Genomic DNA, 25,127 nt, shown 5'->3' with positions numbered 1-25,127 from the left:
TGTGCACCGGACAATCGAAAAAGAAGCTAATCAACAGAATACATCAAACCGAAGACTCTGCTGGCAGGTGACCACATAATAAGCGATGTCAGAAGCAAAATTTTGAAAACTGTCTCTCTACCCAAGGCTGTGGGTAGCGATATGGTCCGGCCGCTGCCACAAGTGTTATCGAACCATCCGGGCATGGACACAATTATTGTACATTTTGGTACAAATGATGTTCCATCATTATTAATTGCTTTTCATTTCTCATTAGACTCCAAAAAAAAAAACAAATGCAGCTGAAATAGCCCACTTAGGTGGCCCCCTACCCATGCAGCTTTGTAGCCTTTGGCGAATTGCTTCTCAATAAATACTGTATGAGTAATTAATAATCTGCCTGTGTAAATGTTTCCCCCACAAAATATTTAGCAGTGATCCTAATGCACATTGCATTACTGTCAGATGATGCATTGATTTATTTTAGCATGATACTACTATAAATATCAAAGCAAAATGTCAACATGCTAATGTTTTATGGTGATTCTCCAATAGATTTAGAGTTATATATATATATATATATATATATATATATATATATATATATATATATAATTAATTTTGATAAACAGATTGAGACTGATTATAGAAAGTTTATTTTTTTTCCCTAATTTAATTACATAATTAATTAATCTGTCAATGTCCGCAAAAAGAATACTGATGACTAAACAGTAAGTAAGCCTTAGTGAATAAACTGTGAACAAAATTCCTGCATTTATCTGGTTTTCTGTAGGTATACATAGTAAACACTAGGTGATGCTAAAACTCAGGAGTAGAAATTAAACTTTACTTCGTTTTGTATGGTTTGTAGATTTATATAAAGAAGTTGATCTACACCAAGTACCATCGCACCCTGAGAGAACAGCTTGCAAGTTATAAATTAATATTAAGATCAGTGTTTATCGCTGCCTTAATATACATCTTCAGTGTTCTCACTCTAAGTCTCTGTAGTAGAGCTACTATTAATCAGAAGGTCTCTGAACTACTGTGAGCCAGTAACAGCTAAAGGACATTTTAATACCTTCATACCTGGACAGCTTCATAACTACTGTTTGAGGCTGTTGTCTGATTCATTTTTGGATTCTGAAGTGTTCAGAATGATGCACAAACGCTTCACCAATCCACAGTCAGATACTCCTCAAAAGCTCAAATGAAAAGCTACAGAGTCGATGCAGTAAGTAAGCCAAGGACAGAGAGACGCATATCTTACATACGGCTTATTCAGTACAGCCGTATTTCCGGTCCTTGGGGACCCACAGTCGGTCCATGTTTTTGCTCCCTCCCAGCTCCCAAAAAGGTGGACTGTCTGAGGGTCCCAAAGGAGCGGGTTGGGAAACACTGCAGTGCAGCATCATAGTGTGCGTGAAGTCTATCCCAAGACACACAAGACAGGGGACACCCTGGGTGGGATTCCAGTCTGTCACAGGGCAGGGGACACCCTAGGTGGGATTCCAGTCTGTCACAGGGCACAGGACAGGGGACACCCTGGGTGGGATTCCAGTCTGTCACAGGGCAGGGGACACCCTAGGTGGGATTCCAGTCTGTCACAGGGCACACACATACACACGCTTTTATTCACATTTATGAGCAATTCAGCTTACCGTACGTTTTTGGATTGCAGAAGGAAAGTGGAGTAGCCAGAGGAAACCCAAACAAGCACTAAACAAATTCTATACATCCAGAGATGGGAGCAGGAAACCACAAACGCTGGGCGTCTAAGAGCAGCACTTCACCCCCTAATAAAAGTCCCACCCATCTTTCTTCTAAAACCTTAAGATGATCCAGGTCACAGGACTATAAAAAGTTTGTTATCTGATTTAGTAAAGAATTCTTACTTGGGACTAACTGCACTGTTATAAAAAACCTTTAAAAATCAATTTCCCAAAATTAGAACTTTAGCCACAATGTTTTATACCCAAATGGCCAACATTAGCTGCCATTTAATAATGAAAAAAAAACAGATTCTTTTAAATAGAAACAATGAAGGTTTATCCATTAATTTTTTTTCTAGTACCAGTAACAGCATTAAAAACATATTTCCCTGTAATCAGTCAACTGTTTCTGCCTCACAGATGTTAGCAAAATGCAGAACAAAACTATTAGATTCAAATACCACTAGTAATAAACAGCAGATTTTATATCATGTCCTGTAGTGGTTAGTTGGAAGATGCATAAATGCGACAGGATGATGTGAAATGTGTCTGATATGAAAGTAAATCCAAGATAGTAACGTAAGAATAATGGTGGCTATATTATTGACAAACATGTACAAGACCACATGCTAAGGGTTTGTTTTATGTCCTGTGTTATGTAGTGTAGCGTAGCGCATGGAAACATTCCAAATAAGGCAGCAGCCTGCTTTTCGATGGGTGATTCATCCTGACCACTAATGTGCTCAGTGTTGGTGAAACAATTTCTCTGTCGCACCTGATCACAGAGTAAACCAACAGTCACGCAAGCAAAGCTCAAAAAAAAAATCCTTACAATGTTCAGCATGTTAGATTTCATCATACAGCCAGTGTATTTTTTCACATCTGGAAATTGCTTAACTGTCACATTGACTTCCAAATATAAATACAGATATTGCAGTAAGTTTTTTGAGAATTTTATGACAATGAATCACGCACTGGAGACCATTACATCTTGGGTTCCCATGGTATTTACATGCACTGAGCCGTCGCTGATGTCACAGAAACTGTGACTAAAACTAGCTAGCATGAGTTGCACACTGACTTCAGGAGGAATAGCTCCTAGATACACATCTGCTTACTAACACGTGTAAGTGAAAACATAACAATACAACAGCACTGTCCCCTCTCCGTAAATGCATGACATTAAACGTTTCCCAAAATACAGTTTAATCCAGATCAAGCAATAGCCTCCCCTCCACCTGGCAAATTTTACTGTAAGAACCAACCCCCCAGATTTTTTACCCTTGGGATGTTCCTTTTAAGAAAATGTGTACAACCCAGTTTGTAAATGTAAATACAGCTACATCTCTTGCCATGAGAATCACATATTCCTGATTCCTGTTGATACAGTCCCTCTGTGGGCAACTGAATTCCAGCAAAAACATGTTTGCATTAACTGATACAATGATACACAAAGCGATGGTTAGGGCCTGGCAGATGTAATTGTGCTACCATGACATGGTAATTGCAGTCATTGCATTAAACTCTGTCGTCATTATGAGAAATTTAGACCACATAGCTGAAGCAGCTTCATCTTTTCCTAACCTTCTTCTACACCCTGGTCTCAGGTATCTTGTCACTAAATCTCTCTGACCCAGTAAGCATCCTCATAAAACTTATGAGCAAAGCAGATTTATATATGTGGCTCACAGAATGGATTGGGATGTTTGTTCAATTCAGTAAAAATATTGTTCATGTACCGGTCTTAGAACAAGAATCATTATTTCAGTCAATTATTTACAAAAAATAGATATCACATCACAAACAACTGGAAGTCTTAAAGTAATTTCAAGTATTAATAAATTAATTGATTAGTAACACCTTTGCAATAACATAAAACGTTTGTGTTTAGTATCCCTTTGGGAGCCAGTGACTGCAATAATAATTAAGAGAAAAATGTCAAGAACAGAACTGAATGAGTTAATCGAAAAAATAATGACACTTAATAAAAAGAAAATGTGGAACATATTTGCGGTTACGTTAATTATTGCTTGTCAATGGACTTTTTTTATGAAACCAGTAAATTTGCACTATTATTAGGAAAGTAAGTAAGCATCCAAAGACTTCAACAGCTGAACAATGTGTCAGTTACAGGTAAAAACTGTAGGTTTTCCCACAAGGTTCACTTCTCAGAAACTGCCTTTTTGATTTTATTTCTATTTCAAAGGGAGATGGGGACTCATGGTGGGTTACCCCTCCTGTCCAAAACGCAGTCCTTGATGGTGTCTTTGATCACCTGGAAAAGCAAACAGGGACACCGGTGCAGATGTCACAGGAAGCTAATTCTCTGCGGTCACAGATCAGAAATAATGGCCAATCGCACAACAAATGGCTCTGTTGCAGCTCATCAGAAACATAATGCCCTTAGCTTTCTAAGGAGTTTAACCGCTAAGCACTGAAACTTAGTGATGTAGTGTGGAAACGTCTCCAAAGTTTGGGATGATGCTTACAGTTATGGGGGAAGACGGGAGTCAACAAACCTGGATGTTGTTCAGAGTATTGAACTCCATGAGGTCATGCAGTCGAGCAAAGGCTTCAGTGGAGTAGTGGAAGTTAAACGTGGAATAGGTGTTTTCTGGATCATCAAATATGTCAAAGTCAGCAGACTCCTGCTCAACTTTACTCTCCCGAGGCACACCTGAACAAAACCACCAGCAGGCTTGCTTAATACTGGCAACAAAACATTGTATTTATTATACCAGCTCATTCATTAAGTTTAAAAATATATTTTGTTTATTAGTCATTCTTGTTGTGGCCTTCATTTGACAATCACAAAAATCAGCTCTGATTCACAGTCCATTTTGCCTTTCATGTCTTTATTTGACTGCATGTAGCTGCATCCATTCATTTGTATGTGTGATTTTTCCAACAGCACTTAGTTTAATATGATAAAATGTGAGTCAGTGCAAAAATACTAATGTAGTTAAACTTCTCTTATCCAGAAACATTGGGAGTAAGAATTTCCAGATTGTGCAATTTTCTGGATAATTGAATGTTACACTTGAAATTTCACATAAAGTCGGATATTCGATAGAACACGAGATTGTTCTGTCCTTGCTTACCGCACAAAGAGAAAGACTACTAAAGTGTACTGCTCTGTAGGCATTTGCAGGAACTGACACGTGTATTGAGCGATGTTTACTGCATAATTTTGTAAAATACTGATTTTTTTTATTATTATTTGCTAAGTTTCAGGACTATGGTGTTGTGGAGAAACTGAAAATTAATAAAACTACTTTAACAACAACATTAAAATGATTATTAAAGTGGAATATTTGAAGAGTCACATTATTGCCTCGGTTTCTCTTCATGTCTTGCAAATCTTTCACCTTTTACTAAGGATTTCCTTAGAGAGGCAAACTGATTAGTTCCCTCAAAATAGAGCTGCACTGAATTTTGTTGTCTGAGTCCTTGTAATTCATGCAATGGCAATAAAGTTGAATCTAATCTAAACTATATATAATATAGATTTTTGTGTATACTTATCATAATATTAAGTAAACTTGCTCTCTCCTCAGCCATGCACATTACAAGCACTGCCCTTTTCATGTTACTATTCAACACACTTCAGTCCTTCCATTACACTTTTCGTAGTTTCATGATACCAAGTGGCTCAAGTACCTGGAGATTTGAAGTTCCTGAAGTTAATATTGGCCAGCACAAAGTGGATGATGGTGGGGCAGTTCCTCTGGCCGTCTTCAGGCTTAAAGACGTAGCATTCTTTCAGGCCCTCTCGGTCAAACACCTTGGGGTCTATCTTAGGGAAGGGCAGCTTGTTCAGATGGGCCCATTTCTCAGCCAAGAGAAGCTCCTGAGGACAAAGGTCAGAGTCCCAATAATATCTCCAGAAGCTATACAAACAACACTGAACAACTCTTCATAAAAAACATCAAACACAAGCTGTGGATTTTCCCTTAAGGATGAGTAGCTTGGCAAATACATTCAGTACTTTCATTTATAAACATACACTAGTGGCCAAAATTGTGGAAACACTATCAATTTTTAGACATTGCAGAACTTTATTCCAGTTCCTTATTTAATTGTCCAGTATATGATATTTGCAAACATTCTTTGATTGTTTATACACTTTATCACCAATTTTTAAAACGTAATGCCAAAAATGTCAGGTGTTCCCACAGTTTTGGCCAGTTATGGCTTTGCTTCATCTGAAAATATTGAAATGCTCTTCAACATCCACCCATTTTCCATACCTGCTTGTCCTATGCAGGGTTGCGGGGGGTCAAGAGCCTATCCCAGAAGTTATGGGTACAAAACAGGGAATTACCCAGCATGGGACACTAAGTCACACACACATTCACACCGGATAGATGGGTAACTCCAATTCACCTTAGTATGTTTTTGGACTGTGGGGAGAAACCCAGGTCCTTGGGGAAAACCCAACAAAGACAGAGGGAGTACATGCAAACTCCACAGACAGAGCCCAGGCGGAAAGTGACATCACAGGGGGCATGTGTCCCATCACATGCCCCCCATCTCACCAACACAACATATTTAATCAGTTAAAAAAAAATCACTAAAACTCCTTAACTATGAGAAACTTGGACAAATAATTGGACACATGATAGCAGACAGATATATATATATCTGCCAGATTATATATTATTCTACAGATATTTGCCAGATTTTATATATATATATATATATATATATATATATATATATATATATATATATATACACACACACATAACATACATACAGTATAATATATTTTTTTCAGTACCCTGGCATAATTTTTAGTTGTACAGATAGAGGAACTTGAATAGAGTCAAATCGATGTCAAATTGCTGACCTTAAAGGGTGGAGAGGAATCACTCGGCCTAGCAGAAAAGTCGAATGATATTATGAGGTCCACGTCCCTCTCTGGCCTGAGGATGAGCGGGTATGGTAGGTTAAAGCTAAGGCCGCTGTCCACCACATGGATCTTCTTGCTCTTCGGATCCAGAGGCTCGTAAATGCGATTAAACTCATTGGGTTCTGTTTCCAGGATTAACGACAGAGAGAAAGGGGTTTGGGGAACACCTGTCAATATGTCGCCCTCTGCAGAACTAGATACACACACGACTGCCATGACATGAGTAGGAAACAGAGTCAGCAGGTGTCACAAATGTGGTATAGCAGACTAAACCCTAATAACTGATTGTTGATAGACCAGAAATTTGTCTTTCCCCTCTTAGTATTGCTTCAGAAAATATCCTGATGTGTAAGAAACCTTTTTTTAAAAATGAATCAACAAAAACAAAATTGTCTACCCCTAATGATTCAACAACAGTGGAGTAAAAGTAAGTATAAATATGGGTTTCTATCCCACACAGCACAGGTAGAGTACACTCTGCATTGCATGCCAGTTCATTGCAAGCCACACACAGTCATACTCTGCAAACAAATTAAGCCACTTTGCCACCAAAGTTCAGGATCTGGTTCTGAATTCCTGGGCTGCCTCGACCGGGAACTTTTGTAGTTCCTGGCCACTAAAGTGTGTCATTTCCCTTTCTACCGCACAACATGAACTGCAGCCTATATGCTAAAAAAGCAAGGGAGAAGTAAAAACCTCATATTTTAAACTGAACACATAATTTCAAACAAAACTACACTACCACCCCAAAAACACTTGTCCATTCTCCATTGATTCAGGAACTGTTACACAGAGTTACTGTCGGGCCTAGTTCATGGATTGGAAACGTGACAGGTTCCTGAACAAAGTTCCTGCAGAGGAAAGCACATTTAGTGATGTCAATTTACCTAACTGCACATCCCTGGACTACAGCAGCAAACTCAAACAACATTTGAACTGCACACACACACTGAGTGGGAGCAGGATTTGATCCCCAAACCCAGGATGTGTGAGATAACAGTATCCACTAGGCTGTCCAACATAAGGTTCTTCTTATTTTATATGGAAAAAAAGAGCACTAAGAATGTTTTATAGTCGAGCATGAGGTTTGTTTTGCTTGTGTTCCTTCTACCCAGTATAGACCACATAAGCCATTACAGCCAAAAGGTCTCACACGAGGCTCGCAAACCACTTGTGTTTAGTTTGAAGACTGCTAGTTCATCGATGTTGTTCACTGCTGAGTCTATGGTCAGAAAGACAGACTGAACTGGTTTCAGACCTTCGACAGCGTCTGCCTCCTGTGCAGCCAAGGCCTCCTTGGCGAGGTCCCCACAAGGCGAGTGCGGCACCAAGGCGCTCAGCCTGAGGCCCCACAAGAAGTTGTGCACCTTGCTGGCCCGGCCTTCCCGGCTTTTCAAGATGGCGGAGTTGCTGATCAGAGAGGTGAACATGTGCGGAGGCCAGCTGTGCTGCTCCTGAGGGTGGGACTCATTGCCTATGTCCACAAAACATTTTTAAGGGTCAAATCCAGGCAGTAAATACAAGTCAGCATACAGTAAGCAGTGCCTAAAGGTATTGTAGACTCAAGAGTAAAACATCAATCCAACACAGCAGGTGTGTGTCCTACACAGACAACATTTGGCTCATGCATATAATGTACACATACCACCCAGACAGATAGCTTTATATATAACTGCATTTTGAACACAAAGAAAAACAGCAATAGCAACCAATAGGTATGTGTCTTACAGTACATCTGCACAGAGAGACATGCACAGGATTACAACACATATCTCCCTCTGATTCTGACCTCGGCCATCTTCTTCATCGTCTCCCACAATATGCACAGGCTTAATATGTTCTGTAAAACCAAAACATTTCACAGGTTTACAAACCACAATATGTAAAAAAGTAATTACCTTGGTAGAAAATGTATATTTGCTTAGAAAAAAAAACACAATTTAACATTAGAATATATGCAAATGAACTTCAACACAATAAAACATCATTATTATTGTTCTCCAGAAAGCTAGAAGAACGCCCCTTTGGGAACGCCCCTTTTGTTAAATTTCACCACAAGCAAAATTAATCAATTAACTTAATGAATATAGATTAGCCAAACATGATATGTTAGCGGTCAAGTCAACAAATTAATGGGTATATTGGATGGTTGCTGGAAATACTGGGGTGAATTTATGAGAACTTTTGAAATGGCTATGCTGACATACTTTGACAGCTATAATATTTTGGTTTTACACCAACAGTGTAAGACATACAATATATAAAGAAATACCCATGGTAACGTCACTGCATGAATGTCACATAACGCAGTTGCTCATTAAGCAAACAGTAAACTGCTTTTTCCGATGACTTTTGTGTCAGTCCCGCAAAGGCCAAAAGTTTAGCAAATCACGTTGACCTTTGGGGAGGCTCAATCAACATTCTTTCCATACAGCAATAAACACACAACAGCCCCTAGAACGGGTTTGAAAGGGCAAATCATCTGAGTGCTGGACGTCCTCTTGTTCCCTAACGATTTTGTTACAAATTACGTTTCTGGGAGTATGACTTCACTACCCTGGCAGCATATTGAGCCTGAACTAGACTTATCCTGATATCTCGATTAAACTCAATTCATCGATTTTAAATAAAGCACTGACTGAAACTTGCCTTTTCAATCACTGTGTATTTTGGCAAAAGGAAGACGGAGCATAGCAGATGACGGTCCACAAATAACGAGAGCAAAAGCCAAGAGGTGTGGGAGCATTTCACATTGAAAGTGAATGAAAATGCAGACATCACAGAACTTAAATATCACAGCAGCATGACTGCAGTGCATCTTCAAAGGCATCCATGGACTCCATTAATACGAGGTTAGCTACAGATAACTGTAAGCTATGTGGTCTTTAGCCTCTTGGAGTAGCCTATCTTTGTCATCACTTTGACTTAAATTATTCTGCATCTCAAAATAATCGGCACAAAAACAAAGGCCCAGCCCTGTTGCTTAGCTGCATCACCTTACATAATACAAAATATGGTAAATACCTTATAGCTAAGTGTCATTTTATTTTGAGAACATATTGTGTGTCTTGAGTAGGGCTGAATGATACTGGAAAAAAATCACAGATCTGGATTTCTGCGATCAATTTTGCGGCATTTATAAAACAAAAAAGCTTGAAAATTTGATTTGAAAATTTACCCATAACAAACTATAGCCAAATAGAAAAGTGATGGATGTGAGAGGAACTCATTAATTGCTGTTCAGCTGCCAATTAGGTGCTTGTGCATGACGGCTAACGCTGAGCACTCCACATGCATCGCCATTTCAGAGATGCTTTGATCCAGTCAACTGACCATAAGGATTTGGCCATTGTCAAACTCACTCAGATCTTTACCCCTTCCCATTTCTTATACATTCAACATATCGATCACGAGCACCAAAGTTAGCTTACCGTGTAATATATCGTAGATCTTGATACAAACCATTTTTACGAGATGGTCAACATTATTCACGTCATATGAAGGTGGTCGTAATGTTTTAGCTCATCGGTGTATATAATATATATACATAATTACTGAATTTATTACTAAAGAATTCGTAGTTTACTTGACTTTCATCCTCATACTACCATTGACCTATGAGTGAATCATTTCTCATCTGTTCTTAAGCAGAGGACACACACGGTATTCGTTCAGTTTGCCCAAATGAACAGAAAACAAACTACATTCTTTAAAAGAATTTCTCCCAATGAGGTCTATAGCCCAGTGGCAGGAAAGAACCTTCAAAAGACAATAAAAACCATGTTAGCAAAAGCATGAAGGACATTTGCCTGCGGTTACGTGTCTTTATTAGTGCATAGATTCTACCTCTGGTTACGGTACTGCTCTCAAATACGATGTAGTATTTATAAGCCTGTGTATACAGGGCTGCCTATGTGTTTATGCGTGTATATAGACACCCACCCAAAGCAGGAAATGCCTCTTACCCAGCTCCTCTTCCAAGGTGCTCCCCCTTCTGTGGGCTTGGTCTCCAAAGAGTCGATTAAAGAGTATGGCAAAGGCGCTGCCCCACACGCCTGCGTGAGACAAACATCCCATAGAACACCTGCTACTGCTTCCTCCACTTTGGATCCCATCTGAACATAATGCAGAGGCTGTTGCTTTGCTTGAACGTAGCTGGATAAAGGTTGAATTCCGAGGTTCAATCATGCCAAGCCAGCTGTACAGAAATACACTTCAAAATGACTTACCTTAGAATCAACACAGAAGACAAATTCTAGTTATAAACCCCTGGCACTGAATTATATTATTTATTAGACCTAATTAATAAATACTTTTGGTATTTTTGACCCCATTTCAGATTAATTTAATTCACTGTATACAGTGAAACCCGATTTATAACTTTACGTATAACTTTATACGTATGCATTAGTAACCGCTTTCCAGTTGAGCTACATCATGCATGTGAAAACAGATGCACTGATGACAGGTGAACAACATAACTGCAATACTTCTCTTTGGACAAGTGACTACCTGCAGAGTCACTGCAAGAGATCAGACTCTAATATCAGCCAACGATAAACGTAATATTTGCTGCACCTATAGAGACAGTGACAAATTACTGCTCACAAATGTCTGGATTCCTCAGTGCTTGTGTCATCTGCATTCTGAAAGTCTCCTCCCCCCCCCCCCCTGCACTGGAGTAGGTCACAGCTGGACATAACAATAGCATGGAACAGTCCTTATCTTTTACCTCATGTGGCTGCTCACATAGCTGGAACTAAGAAATCAAAGTGCCTAGCGCAGGATAATTTGTCATAAATCGCCACATTTCAGCAGGTGTCTAATTTGAAATATGCAGATTGCTTAGTGTCAATTATCTGCCAATGTGTTTTAATTGATGGCAATCAAGAGAAGTCTAGCAGTAATAATAAAACAAACAGAACAAAACAGAACAGAATAGGATAGATCTCTGTCTCTATGGCAGAGGCTGCTTTTGTCAAATCGCAGAAGTATCTGATCCGTTATATTAATTGTTCTCTTCCTCTCACTTGAGGAAAAGTACAACCATCTTATGGGCCTATAAGATAAACCCACCACACATGGGAGTGATGAGTGCTCCTGAAGAACGAGGAACCCCATGCCCCCACCTGAAGTTGGAGAAAGTGCTCAATGATGCCACCCTCTCAGCATCTCTCCCAATCCTGCAGAAACCACCGTGTCTCTTACCCATGAGGAAGTGAAGGGGGCTTTCCTCAAAGCGCTTCACCACTGATCCCATGAAGAACTTGCTCCCAAAGAGATCAGGAGTCATGAAGGTTCCATACTTCGGCATCCCAATCTCATAAGGGCTGAACTCCAACCAGTCTGCCCAGCCAAAGATGAAAATGCAAAACATAAAATTCATGGGAATGCATATTTGCTTATCATGTTTCTTTGAGGCTAGAGTGCTACAGCTCAGTTCACCATGAATATGCAGTTCTGCTGGAAAAGAGCTGATGGATCTGGTGTCATTACATGTTTTTGAAATTGATGCGAGCAGGCCTCCATTGACAGGCCTCCATTGAGTTTCCAATAAATTTATGTGAAATTAACTTCAAAATTTAAAAAAAAAAAAAAAAAAAACAGTTTTTGAAAATTAAATATTAAGGCAACATACATTTGATGTAATAATATAAGGTCTGTGAAAATATTGGAAAATTATTAGCATGAAATTCTCAATTGCATTTCTTTTAATAGCTGCATTTTTTCCTTGCATCTGTTAAGTTTCAGAATAAATTAATATCATACAAATTTGTCTGAAACTAAATGGGGGTGCCAAAAAACATTTTTAAAGTTTTTTAGTTCTATTAACATTTTATAATTATATTTCATCAAAAACAATTCCATGCTAAATACTCAATGAACATTTTCAGTTTATACATCACCACTTTCCATTGTCATACATCATAAAATGGGAGCCGCATCGACTCACCAGTCACAACCAAACAATTCAGACAAGCCCTGCTTGGCTATCCAATATTCCTGACTCCAATTAGGATTGCTAATTATGCAGATTCCAAAATACGCCAATCTTTTTGGAAATGAATATGAAAGTTTTGAGTATTTGAATGTGAGTATATGAAGCTAGTATATTGTTATAGATTCATTTTTCAGATCAGCAAATTTACAGGGGATGTAAATTGTCATGAAACACAATGACTGGGAAGAATATAAAATACAAATATAAAGACCAATATAATATTAAATATTATCAAAACCTTTTAAATTCAGGCTTTCTAATGTCTTGTTAACTGAGCTTCTTTACTCTGGACAGAATTAGAATTAGAATGGATTAGAAAACACTTCTTTGATTTTCCAGTTGCAGTATTTTACCTGTTTTTTTTTTTATAATGCCCCTACATACTTTCACAGAAGGCATCCATAACACAGGGCGTCAGCTCTACTGCAACTCAAATTCCAGCCGAATAATAACCATTAGTCATGCAACACCACAAAAGAGGGCCTGTGCCGATCTGAGGGGTGATGCATCGCTCCCTGGAATGCAGCACACCCCAGCAGCCCAAGGGGGCCCGTCACCTCTGCAGAATGCCCGTATGCATGGCCGGCTGAGGCACCTTGCCTACGCCCTGGGGAACAGTGTGAAGCAACAGCAGTCGTGTCTCACAGCTACTGAATTCCCTGTCAGCCCGGAAGAAGATCCAGGCCTGAACTAGCAGTGAGACGAAGGAAGCCGGACGGAAAGTGAAAAGTACACTGGAAATTCTGGAAGCTTAAACCTACTGAATGAGTCCATTGGTTCCAAGAAATATCACTTTAATTAATAGTTCCTGTACCATCAATCCACTAATCCATTAACTTTTCCAGACACATTTAAAACAACAAATTACAGATCTCCCTGTGAGTATCTTACTAGAACATTCCGCATCATCTGAAAAGTAATTAAATTAATGTTATGTTGATTGTAATTCAATTAACATTACATTACACTCCATACTATAATATATGTGTATATTTTCGACAAAAGAGAATAACAATAAAGTGACAACCAAGCCCATTTGGAGCCACACAGACACACTGTCACATACCTGCGAATATGAGCTCTGACACGTCAGGCTTGACGTGCAAGCAGGTGAAGAGGGGCAGCGGGTTCTGGGCATCATCCACCTTCTCCGCCATCTGGCTCAGCTTCATGTCCATATACTGGAAAGTAAATGGAGCTCTGATATAGTTCATGTACAATAAACGCAAACTGGCCCGTGGCTTTATCTTCCATAAGTGCTCTCAGGAAGCAAAAGGCACAGGACACGAGGCAGGGAAACAGCCTGGATGGGATGTGAATCCATTGTTGGCCACACATTCAAACTTCCATCCATACATTCTCCACAGCTTATTCAGATCTGGGTCACGGGGCAGTCTGAGCAGAGATGTCCAAATCTCTGTCTCCCCAGCCACCTTCTCCAGTTCCTCTGGGGGGATACCAAGGCATTCCCAGGCCAGATGTAATCTCTCCAGCATGTCCTGGGTCTGCCCTGAGGTCTCCTCTGGGTTACACATCCCTGAAGCACCTCTCCAAGGAGGCATCCTGCTCAGATGCCTGAACCACCTCAGCTGGCTCCTTTCGATGCAGAAGAGCACTGGGGCTACTTTGAGTCCCTCCTGAACATCTGTGTTCCTCACCCTCTCTCTAAACCGGTGTCCAGACCTCCTAAGAAAAAAGCTTATTTGCACTGTATGTATCCACAATCTCATTCTTTCAGTCACTACCCATGCATTAGGCCTGTAATCATAGGTGAGGATAGGAATGTAGATCGACTGGCAAATCGATAACTTGCCTTTTGACTCTCTCATCATCACAACAGAACAGCATGTCTGCATAACTGCTGATGCCGCACAGATCTGCCTGTCAATAACTCGCTCTATTCTTCCTTCAGAAGACCAATTTTTCGGTTGAGAACTCAGGGCACATCTCATCCACCTCCGGAGCCCTGCCACTAAAGAGTTTTTTGACTACCTCAGTGACCTCAGCCTTAGTGATGCCAGTACCTGTCAGCTACTAACCAAGCATGGAAGGCCTCCTTTTTCAGACTGAGGGCTCCCTTTACTACCGGTGTCTATCAATGGGTTTAGGGGTTGCCATCGCGACAGGAACCAAAAACCTTACAGCCACCACTCTGACCAACCACCTCAGCAATGGAGGTACGGAACATCGCCCATTTGGGCTCAGTGTCTACCTTGTAATGCAAGAGAAGTTCTGCCAGAGGTGTGGATCGAAGATCTCTTACACCAAGGCAAATGTTCCCAGCACAGCCTCATTATACTGTATGTTTAGGTCGACCAGATCTGTCCAGCCTCTTCCCCCATCATCTAATCCAACTCACCATCAGGTGCCAATCAGTTGACAGTCCAGATCTTCTCACCACCTGATCTGATGATACAACTACTGAATCGAACAATGAGCTGTTCTGATTCCAGGCGCACTTATGAACATCCTTATGCTTATACATGGTGTTCGTTATAGATAAACTGTAGCTAGAGCATAATAATATAATAATAGAGCAATACCCTCCAATCGCACCCTTCCAGGTCTCTAAGAAGGCCGGATAGTCTGAACTGATGTTTATTGCATAAGCACATAGAAAAGTCAGAGCCCATCCTCCAGCCTGAAGTCAAGAGAGGCGACCCTGAGGAAATCTGTGCAATATGAAGAGCATGAGGAACTCTAACTGGAGATGAGATGCTACAGCACAACCCTCAGAGCCAGATAGTAATTTAGCACTGGGGTGTGTGTCAGCCATAACTGCACATCCAGAGGAAGGCTTCTGCTTACCCCAGGGATGAGGGTATTCCCGATGAGCATGCCGAAGATGTCTGTGAAGGTAACGGGCTGCCCAGCTGCATTCTTGGACTGCAGCACATGGACATACTGATAGAGGTGCTGTGGCGTCAGCAGCCGCATCGGAGAGTTGGCCACACTCTTCGTCAGCTCCTGGTTAATCTCGCTGGGGCCCTTGGTTGGAAAATCAGGGTGGGAGTACAGTTTGGACATGTACCTGCGGATTCAAAAGAGAGACGGTCAGGGTAGAGGGCTCAGGTCTCACTCCTGTCCCTGTTAGCTAGGTTTTATATGCAAGCCTTCCTGCAATGGCATCCTATTTTTCACTGCAACCCCAGGTTTAGGATTTATGCTGGATGTGTTTTTGCAGAGCTACTGGCATGAACAGTATGATTTAATAAGATCAAAAAATGGATTATTTCGCTTCCTATAGCCAGCTTATAAACATATTACAGTGGTACAGTACCTCAGAATTTAATCCGTTCAGAACTCCAGATCGAATCCTAAAAAGTTCGAGTTGTGATCAAATATTCCCCATAAGAAATAATGGAAAACCAATTAATTGGTCCCCGGCCCCAAAAAATTACACCTAAATATGTTTTTTTTAGCATTTAAAAACAAAATGAACCGGATAAAACAAGAACAGCATATACTGTACTAAAAACACCTAAGCACATTTCTCAAAACGTTCATTTGTAAAGTAAGAAAATAAATGTATCCAAACAATGTGTCCTGCCCCGATCGTCCGCTGCTTCCGTGTGTCACGCCCCCTCGTTAGCCCCGTGTGGAATCCCCGTGTCATCAGCTGTTTCTGGTTGTTGTGATTAGTCCTCTGCAGGGACGGATTATGGGTTGTGTGGGCCCCTGGGCAAAACGTTCGCGAGGGCCCCCCCCCACCACCACCACCACAACCACCACAATTCAAGGGCCCTTGGCAGCCAAACGCCCTCCATCCATGTTTCCATCAGAGGCCCTATAGGGTCAGGGGCCCTTGTAGGCAGAGGATCAAAGAATGTAGGCCCTCTTAAATAGACAAACGAAAATACATTGTTGATAAGCGTTGCCCCCTGCACCCCAAGGGCCCCTGGGCAGCGGCCCCGCTGGCCCGGTCCGTAATCCGTCCCTGGTCCTCTGTATTTCGTCCGCGTTTCAGTTTGTTTCCCCAGGCCGGTCATTGTTCGTCTGCGTTTTGCCTGCCTTACCTGTAATTATAAACCCCGTATTCCCCGATACCCTGACGTCTGCGCCTTTGTCTCCGTTCCGCCCAGTTTGGCACAACAATATTATTATAATTAAACGTATTAATGGTTTATTATTAATATTAAAATAATGAATAAGAAATCTTTATTTTAAAATATATTTTATTATATAATAATAATTACTGTTACTGTCTATCATTGTCTAAATGTGTTTTTACTGTCTAAATATATGTATTCAGTAAACATGCACGATGCTATCACAGCGAATGCGAGGCTGAGACTGAAGCATTACCCTTTGTTTCTGCTGAGAGACGTGCCGCCTGACTCCATTCCCCGCACGTACAAGTTATCTTAGGTCGGCGTTCATGGTTTGACTTCTGAGATTCAGATCGAGCTCTAGGTGATCTTTTTTCGAAGTGGTTGGTTCGACTTTTAAGAAATTCGAGTTCTATTGAGTTTGAGAACTGAGGTACCACTGTATTTGAATATCATCGATCACCAGTAATCTTAACACTCATTATTAAAGCTGAGGAACTTGCGTAAGTAAGATATGCATATAGTTATACATGTCTTATGGTATTGTACTGTAGTTATATATATATATATATATATATATATATATATATATATATATATATATATATATATATATGATATGATATATGTAGCTAGCTAATTTGATTCTTACAATATCATTTAAGATGTAGTACTAGAAACAGATTTATGTACTCACCCACATTTCAGTATTATTGCAGTAACATTTTACAGTATAGTCAAGACTTATCTTAAAAAGTACAGCACTCATTTATAGCCTTTCTTTAGCAAATTTAGATCCATTGTAGAAAACTGAAGTTCGTACCAAACCATAAATTTTGTGTACCGTTACATCCCAATATTAAAGATGAAAAATTGTGAAAATGGCTATTTAGTTTACATAGCCACTTCTCTTTCTCATTGCATGGAAAGCGGAAGAAGGAGAATTCTTTAGTTTTTTATTTCAGATCAATTAAAACACAGATACAGGACACTGCAGCATTTTGTTATGTACTTGGGTTGGCCAAGGAAACAGTATTATCACGCGATTCAAGTGTCACGACTTAACAAGCAGATTAGTGAACAGAAACTGTGTTACCACTGAATACTTGTAGCATATTTCTTGGTTATATGAGGCACTCATGAGGGCTAAGAGAATCTCTTGGATCACAGGCTGTCCTGCTGTATCTGGGGAGTCTCAACCTGCCATAAGGTCGGGGAGGTAGAGCATTTATGGTTCGTTTACAGGGTATGCTTAGTTACAGCTGTACAGCAGAAGACAAGCAGTGAAGCACTAAGGAGGCACTTGGCTAGCTAACATTCCTAGGGCACCATGCAGTGACAAAGAAGGATTCCTTCCCCTGATCTCTCCCATTTTCCTTTCATTGTTGTTCATGACACTCACCAGGTGGATCCAGAGAGCCCAGCTATGTAGGTGGCACAGTCCAGAACTCCAGACTCAAAGAGAGCTTTCATCACGCCAGCAAAGCCCACCATGGCCCGGAACCCACCTCCAGACCCCATAACGGCAATCACTGGCACCTGGACAAAAAAAGCAGTTACCAGAACACCAAGTACAGCATCACTAGCTATAAGATAAGCCTAACCCTAACCTAAATCTATAATCAATATGACCTTACCTGCTTCCTTTGACTTGCTTCGGTCTAACTAAGCTATCAAAAATGGTACAAAATGGACAGGTTCAAGTGAGTTAAGCCAGAGTTTAAAATCCCGTAATCAAGCCAACCCAACGTATTGGCTGGAAGACCCAGGGATACCAATTATGGTGACAAACAGGAGTCTGCATTTGAAACAATGTGCTAATTCTTATGTTTATATTTTTTAATTGTTGGCGCCCAGGGATGGACCAACTAATATGTGCTGTAACATGGGTGAACTCATCAAAAAGAGGAGATTGCTGGCTGCATTTAAGAGGCTAAAGCAGAATTATTACTACATAAATAACCATGGTTGTGCAGACACTTGGAGGGGCAGGTGCTCAACCATTGAATAATATTTTCTAGTAATATTGCTGTACATACTGTGTTCTAGTTCTGCATCAGTTATTTTGGCGATTTCGTATATCGCTGCCATACGAAGTAGTTGACTGACAATGCTTGCTAATGTTAACAGCTAAGCCCATCCAAACATGTTATTGACTCACTATTTTGCATCACAATGAGGGCCATTTAAGACGCAGTATGAAACTCGGAAGAGGTGGGATGAGCTAACACCATAGGGACATACTTCCTGTGGGGTGGTGGGGAGGAAGCAGCTCTTCTCTGTGTTCAAAAGCTTCTGCATTCCCAGCATGACCTTCTCCTGACGAGCCTTCTGGAAGCGCTTCTCCTTGTCACAGAGAGCCAAGCTCAGGCGAAGATCCTTGATAGAACTAAAGAGGCCAGGAAATTGGCATGGGGGCTTCAGTAAACCATTATTACACTGAGTAAGCCTAGGAGACCCTCTATAAACATTTTGTCTGACTAAGTGATATACAAACGTATGTATGAATTGAGCAACCACACCAAGGTTTAAGTCGTAACTTGAATGTTATGAAAGTGACTAAGTTAAACAGGAAGACTAAACATAAACCGTTACGTAACCCATGCCCTTAGTTTACAAAAACAATAAAAAATTGGTATCCTGGACCTCTACTTCTTGACTATCACCTCAAATGAATTATTTTGACAGCTGAGATGTTAGAGGAAAAGTAAAAGTCATATTCCAAGGAATCAGTCTCTGATCATTGATTGGCTGTACTTCAAACAAAACTGACCATCAAACTGTGTGACGTTTGTCACTACAAATACATACCAAACCTCCAGGGACATCTCTAAATACACCTTGGTAGCCTGTCAAAACAACGCAAACATGTTAACTTCAAAATAACAGCTCTAACAAAGTGACAAGCACCAAGACGCCAATATTCAGGGAATCTCAGGGATCTAATAAGTAGCAGAACAGCACAGCTACAGGAACTTCCTTCTTTTCCCATAATCCTTTGTCAACAAAAACTGTAATGTGATTTTTTTAATATATTCATTAAAGATCCTTACGTCACCAATGAGGAGGGGAATCAGTTGTGTTTGTCCCACTTTAATATCAGAGATAGTAAACAATGCAGTTCCCAGTGTTTGATCCTTAACGTAGTTGGCATCCATTAGCGTGACCTACAAATGTAACAATAAAATAACAGCTGCTGTTGCATCACTGGGTATTTCAGCATTTACAGCATAATCAGCAGCACAGCAGCACCGAAGCTTTACCTCTAGAACATTCTCCTGACTAGGGTCCAATATGAATTCAAAAGTTTCATTCCATTCTGGATTCACGCTGTTGCCTATCTGCCTTGTCCGTTTTTTGGTTTTAGAGACAGCTGGCACACACACCTCTACGTAAGGATCTGAGATGTCCACTGTGAGCACAAAGAATGATGCACAGAATGATTGATATTTATAGTACTTTCTCAGAAAATGTAAACACAACTGACAACCAGGTATCTTTTTGTCCGCATCCTAGGGTGAGGATTTCTAGAACAAACTTACTCAACAAGTATCATTGTACTTACAATAATCACCCCACTCTCCCTTGGTGATATCCTCAGCCCTCACAACCGTGACTCTGAACTTATGTGAGTACTGGTTCTCCACCTGTAAAATGCAACATCACTTGCACACATTGATGGTATGATATTGTCTCCTACCGATGATAACATCCTAAGCCAAAAACACAACACCAGAAAACTAGAATGGATTTATGCTATCCATAAATCAATTAGTCAGATTTTCACAAGCAATTGCTGAAAAATGTCTGATTCATTAGGAATCAGCCAGAACCTAAAAGCAGTGAATTTCATTCTGAATTTCTTAAGGAACCTTAGCAAATACCTTCAAAAGCTTTGGAGGGGTTTTTGCATTGTAAAATTTAAAGATATTCATTTCAGCTAAATTACTGATTTTTCACATTTATTTTTAGATGTATTCATTATTATTTTAGTTGAAATAGTAACTCATCATAAATTTTGACCATAAAAATGAAATTAGAGGATATGTATGTGAAATTTGGAAAGATTTTGTGTTTGTTGATTTTTATTCTTAACAGTAAGTTGCAAAAATGTGGTTATCATTCAAATTACTATGACATAATTTTCCATTAAACCTTTCTCTGGTACAGTGTCATGGTGATCTTGGAACCTATCCCAAGAAGACAATGCTAATCCACCATACAATCACACACTAAGGCCTATTTAGAAAGCCAAATTTACTAATAATTCAATTTACTACTAAACACACATAATCAAACTTAATTTTTTTGTGTCTGTGTCCACTCCAGAGCATACGTACTGACTTACAATTATATACTGATAAGGGACCATGTCAGACATTGACAGTCACAGGGAAGAGGTGCTCCTGGATGAACAGCTGCCTGAACGGTGGGTGTGACAGGCAAACACGGACTCTGGCAACAAATATGAAAGTATGAAGTCAGCTGGACAGAAAGTACTCAGTGACTCAGTCACACTCAGGTACTTCACATAGTAATTAAAACACAGTAATATCTGTTCAAATATGAATTGAATCAGCCTGCTTAATTTTAATAAAGAGTAGCCAGATGACAACAATTCATAAAAAACACCACTTCTGAGAATCAAAAATTGTTTTTTCATCTCAGGCCATTTCAAACAAGTAGGCAGAATGCAATCACAGACAGCAATATCACTCATATAACTGCAAAAAAAATGCATCTCTTAAATGGTACATACTGTATATAACAACCAAACTCTGCCACAAGAAAGGTTTAAATAACAGATTTAAATCTCAAAAGACCAGAATGTGTTGGGGGAGTGGAGATGATAGTTTGAAATCTGTAGTAGCTGTTGACCAAAGTTTTTCGTGAAGAAAATTCTAGAGCAAACCCCTTCAGTAAAATGTCAGACCTGGTTGTGCTGAAGGTTCAAAATCAAAAAATATATTCAAACTTGTGCACCCAATTCTTGTTTTGAAAGATCACTGACAATGTATGTTGTGTAAGCATTCCACCCTGAAAAAATGATTGGTTCAAACAAATCATTAAAAGCCCAAAATTAATATGCCATTCATGCCCCTAAGTGTATGTAAACTTCTTACCACAACTGCATGACATACATATCTTCATCCATGTGATATTGTGAAATTGCAAAAAGACTTATCAAATACTTTTTGAGTTATAATGTTTACAAATTTCAGTGTAATCAGCAATTGCTCTTCTCTTTGCAGTCACTAAGCAGCACTGCTTTCATTTTTGGTGTGATTTGGCTCAAAATGAAACAGGTCCCAGGTCATCACCTGTACAATGTTTCTGGGAAAATTGAAAGAGATCCATCAAATACTTGTAGAGTTACTGTGGTCATACCTGGGCAGATCCTGGCAAGGGCAACATGGGCAATTGCCAGTATGGCATCATTAAAGTAATACCATGGAGCACCAACACAACTGCACATGTGAGTAGTTGATTTCACCCAGGACACCAAGTATACCAGAACCACCATTGTGTTCACAAGATCAAGGGTGTTTATCAATATGCGTACTCAACCGTTCTTGTGTTCTCGCATACCTGTTTAATGTCATGTTCCATGGCCAAAGTACAGTGCCAGTACTGAAGAACAAAGCATTGCGTCCCACTACTTTAAACAGTAATACTTCAGTCATTCCCGTCAGACTGAATTGTGCCACGGTTATGTACTTTTGTGGCTCATGGACCTGCTACAATGGATTGGCTAAAACCCCCATATTACATTTGAACAGAGTTCAAGAAATAAACATGAATAAATTACATGTAAATTTTATTTATGAAAAAAAAATGTAATCATACCAAGCATAATTAGTCATTCATACTAGACATTTCGATTAGGTGCCGCATGAAGGCCTATTATACACTATGGTAAAAGTTAAGGATGGCTGGGTTAATCAGCTGAGCATTCAACATAGTGGAACAGCAAGTACACATTGTCTCAACCCACAGTTAGTTTGTTCTCTGTCCTCGTGTTTATGTCAGTTTGTTCATTGGAGGCAAGTTAGCACAAGGGTATGCACACAGGTATGTTCTTTGCATCCTTGGTACTGATTAACACCCCCAGCATCTTCTACAGCCATTGTGTTTTTAACTTGATTATCAAACTTTATGGAGAGTTTTCATTAGGGAGAGAACAGCATATGCCTGCACTGGCAAGCTTTAAGGAGTGTCTTGCTAAACCAAAAATACTCGCTAAATAACTCGCTACTAAAATATTTCCAGCATTTAAGTAATGGCAGTAAACAATCATTGTTCACTCCTTACTGCTTATTTCAAGAATCATATTAATGGATATGTATTTGAAGGCCTACACATAACTGACCATAAAAAACAACATTATTATTAGACAATTCGGAGATATGTGGTTTAATCTTTATTTTTCTTAAAGGCTCGAGAAAATGCATTTTAGTGAAATTAACTGGCAGCCATTCGCAAACTAATAATGCTTTTAATTATTGTTTTTAAATTTTTATTGGTGAAAAGGTTTGTTGGTTTTCATTCATTTCCAGTAACGCCAATAATAAGTCTCTGCAGGCTGGAGTAGTGGGCATGTCGAGAGGTGGGCGTGTCAAGAAGTGGCGCGTAAAATAAAGCAGGTAAGGTATTGTAAGTAAGGTTATCTGTATTGGCCGAAAATGCTGTCCGTAAACGTTATTTCAGAAAGAGACCAGATATTTACCCTATGTTAGGTAATGACTATGATTAACAGATATCTTTAATTAAATGCCAAATGTTCAAACTATATATAATGCATTTCCTATTCTTATTTACACGTACCGCCATGCTTTCAGAAAACGCAAAGGAAATTACGTGCGTGATTCCACCTACTTCGCCATTTTTTCTTCCTCTCGACACGCCCCCTAACCTTTCGACACGCCCACAGGAACGCCAGAATACGAACTGGAGAAAATGTTTTCATTTTCATTTATTTAGCTGTTTGTTAAACGCTAAACGGTATCTGATAATATTTCCCTAGGTTTCAACTTTCTACGCAATTTAACGAAGGTCTTCAAATTATTTATACTTACATACTGTAGAGAAACAAACTGTAAATCTCGCAAAACGTGCATTTATTCTGTGGAAAGCTGTAGTTTTATGAGTTTGATGGCATCCGGAGGAGGTGCCGGCATTTAGCTTGCCATAAGTAGAACGAATAGCTTACCCTTCATTAAAGCAGGTGAAAAACATGACATGTTGTCACCAACACCTGAATTACAAATTTACATGACCGATGACAAACTGTAAACTCGTTATAATCCAGTAGAGGGCAATCAGAGTACACCTGAATTTAACTGTCGGTATCAAAAAAGATGCTTTAATTTATCAACCAGATGCATATAAAAATAAGAAGTTGGTCTTGTACATTTTCCTGTCAATACATAGTTATTATAACGACGATAAATGTAATAGGCTTATAATAAAAGGCGTTTCAATATTTATGTTGCGCTTTTGTTCTTGCTGACTCAATTGGGTGGACCAGGTGTGATTTGCAAGCTAAAACCATTTTTTTTTCAAACACTGTTACATTGGTGTAGAAGTTATTGACATGGACGAAAAAAATCACTTTCATATATTGTTACTAAGTTTTAGGTTAAAGTCTGGAAGCAGTTATGCTTTTGTCCACCGAAAACTGAACTGCTTCAGTAAAACACAATATATCCTGCACAATAAACCAGTTATCGCTCCGTTCCGGTGCTCTGTCGAGGTGTCCAACCTTATAACACAAACTGACAGATACATCTCTATCCGCATTTTCCACTGCGTTAGAAAATGCTGCCCAAGAATTTTTACTGCAATGCTTACACTTTGTAAACCATAAATCAACAGGTAGCATTTTTTTGACGTCAGAAAATACTACCAAAATAACCAATGTAGCACCTATGGGAGACATACGATACTTGATCGCACCTGTGACCTATTCTCAGACATTTTGAACGTCTTAAGTGCCTTATCAGAGAATTCTGCCGAGATTATGTTTAATGCCATATTATATAATTTTTGGCACATTATACCTAAAAATAAATAGGAAGCACATTTTAGACCCTAATCTGCTCGAGTAGAAATTTACTTAATTGAAAATATTAATTCACACTAAAGACACAAAGTAGCTACCTAAAAAACCTAAGTTACAAAGTGTCTGGATTAACACCACGAATGAAATTAAAGTTTAAGTAAAACATACCACTGCAGAAATCCAGGCTGAAGTAGCATGAATTTACAGGCGTGAGCGATAATCAAACTGAAATTGTGAGCACAATAACAGGTAGGACGACTGGATAAGTGGGATTAAAAGACACCTGCAAGTCCAGTTCAGCGTGTAAATTTTAATTATACCATAATTTCATCACCTAAAATAATGATTTCCACCCACCCATCCCTCCTTCCATCCATTTTCTAACCGCTTATCCTGGTGGCAGGGGGAA

At 39.6% G+C, this 25,127-nt stretch overlaps 1 protein-coding gene across 1 annotated transcript; it reads right to left on the bottom strand.

Annotated features, from left to right (window-relative positions):
* Positions 1-2,536: 2,536 nt before the first annotated feature.
* On the bottom strand, positions 2,537-24,978 carry LOC111840085 (cytosolic phospholipase A2-like). Its single transcript, XM_072699989.1, has 18 exons — positions 24,887-24,978; positions 21,005-21,111; positions 20,222-20,303; positions 19,920-20,068; positions 19,710-19,823; positions 19,468-19,505; positions 18,901-19,045; positions 18,059-18,195; positions 15,416-15,638; positions 13,674-13,788; positions 11,815-11,952; positions 10,572-10,661; positions 8,396-8,446; positions 7,865-8,080; positions 6,544-6,728; positions 5,352-5,541; positions 4,211-4,368; positions 2,537-3,966 (listed from the first exon to the last, which is right to left on the bottom strand). The coding sequence occupies exons 2-18, from the start codon at positions 21,035-21,037 to the stop codon at positions 3,910-3,912; spliced, it is 2,121 nt and encodes a 706-aa protein (XP_072556090.1). The 5' UTR covers positions 21,038-21,111; positions 24,887-24,978; the 3' UTR covers positions 2,537-3,909.
* Positions 24,979-25,127: the final 149 nt, after the last annotated feature.

The sequence above is a fragment of the Paramormyrops kingsleyae genome, chromosome 15, assembly GCF_048594095.1.
Source record: "Paramormyrops kingsleyae isolate MSU_618 chromosome 15, PKINGS_0.4, whole genome shotgun sequence".
NCBI classification, from domain to species: domain Eukaryota; kingdom Metazoa; phylum Chordata; class Actinopteri; order Osteoglossiformes; family Mormyridae; genus Paramormyrops; species Paramormyrops kingsleyae.
The sequence above is the reverse complement of the archived record's forward strand: the minus strand, read 5'-3'. Positions and strand labels throughout refer to the sequence as shown.

What these genes read in the sequence shown, in the direction of transcription:
- LOC111840085 (XM_072699989.1), bottom strand. Translation starts at nt 21,037, where the DNA reads ATGTCTGACATGGTCCCTTATCAGTATATAATT. An exon ending in TCCCTTATCAGTATATAATT is followed by an intron (nt 20,304 to 21,004) that starts GTAAGTCAGTAC and finishes TGCATTTTACAG; the next exon opens with GTGGAGAACCAGTACTCACA. An exon ending in CACCTTGGAAGAGGAGCTGG is followed by an intron (nt 8,447 to 10,571) that starts GTAAGAGGCATT and finishes TTGGTTTTACAG; the next exon opens with AACATATTAAGCCTGTGCAT.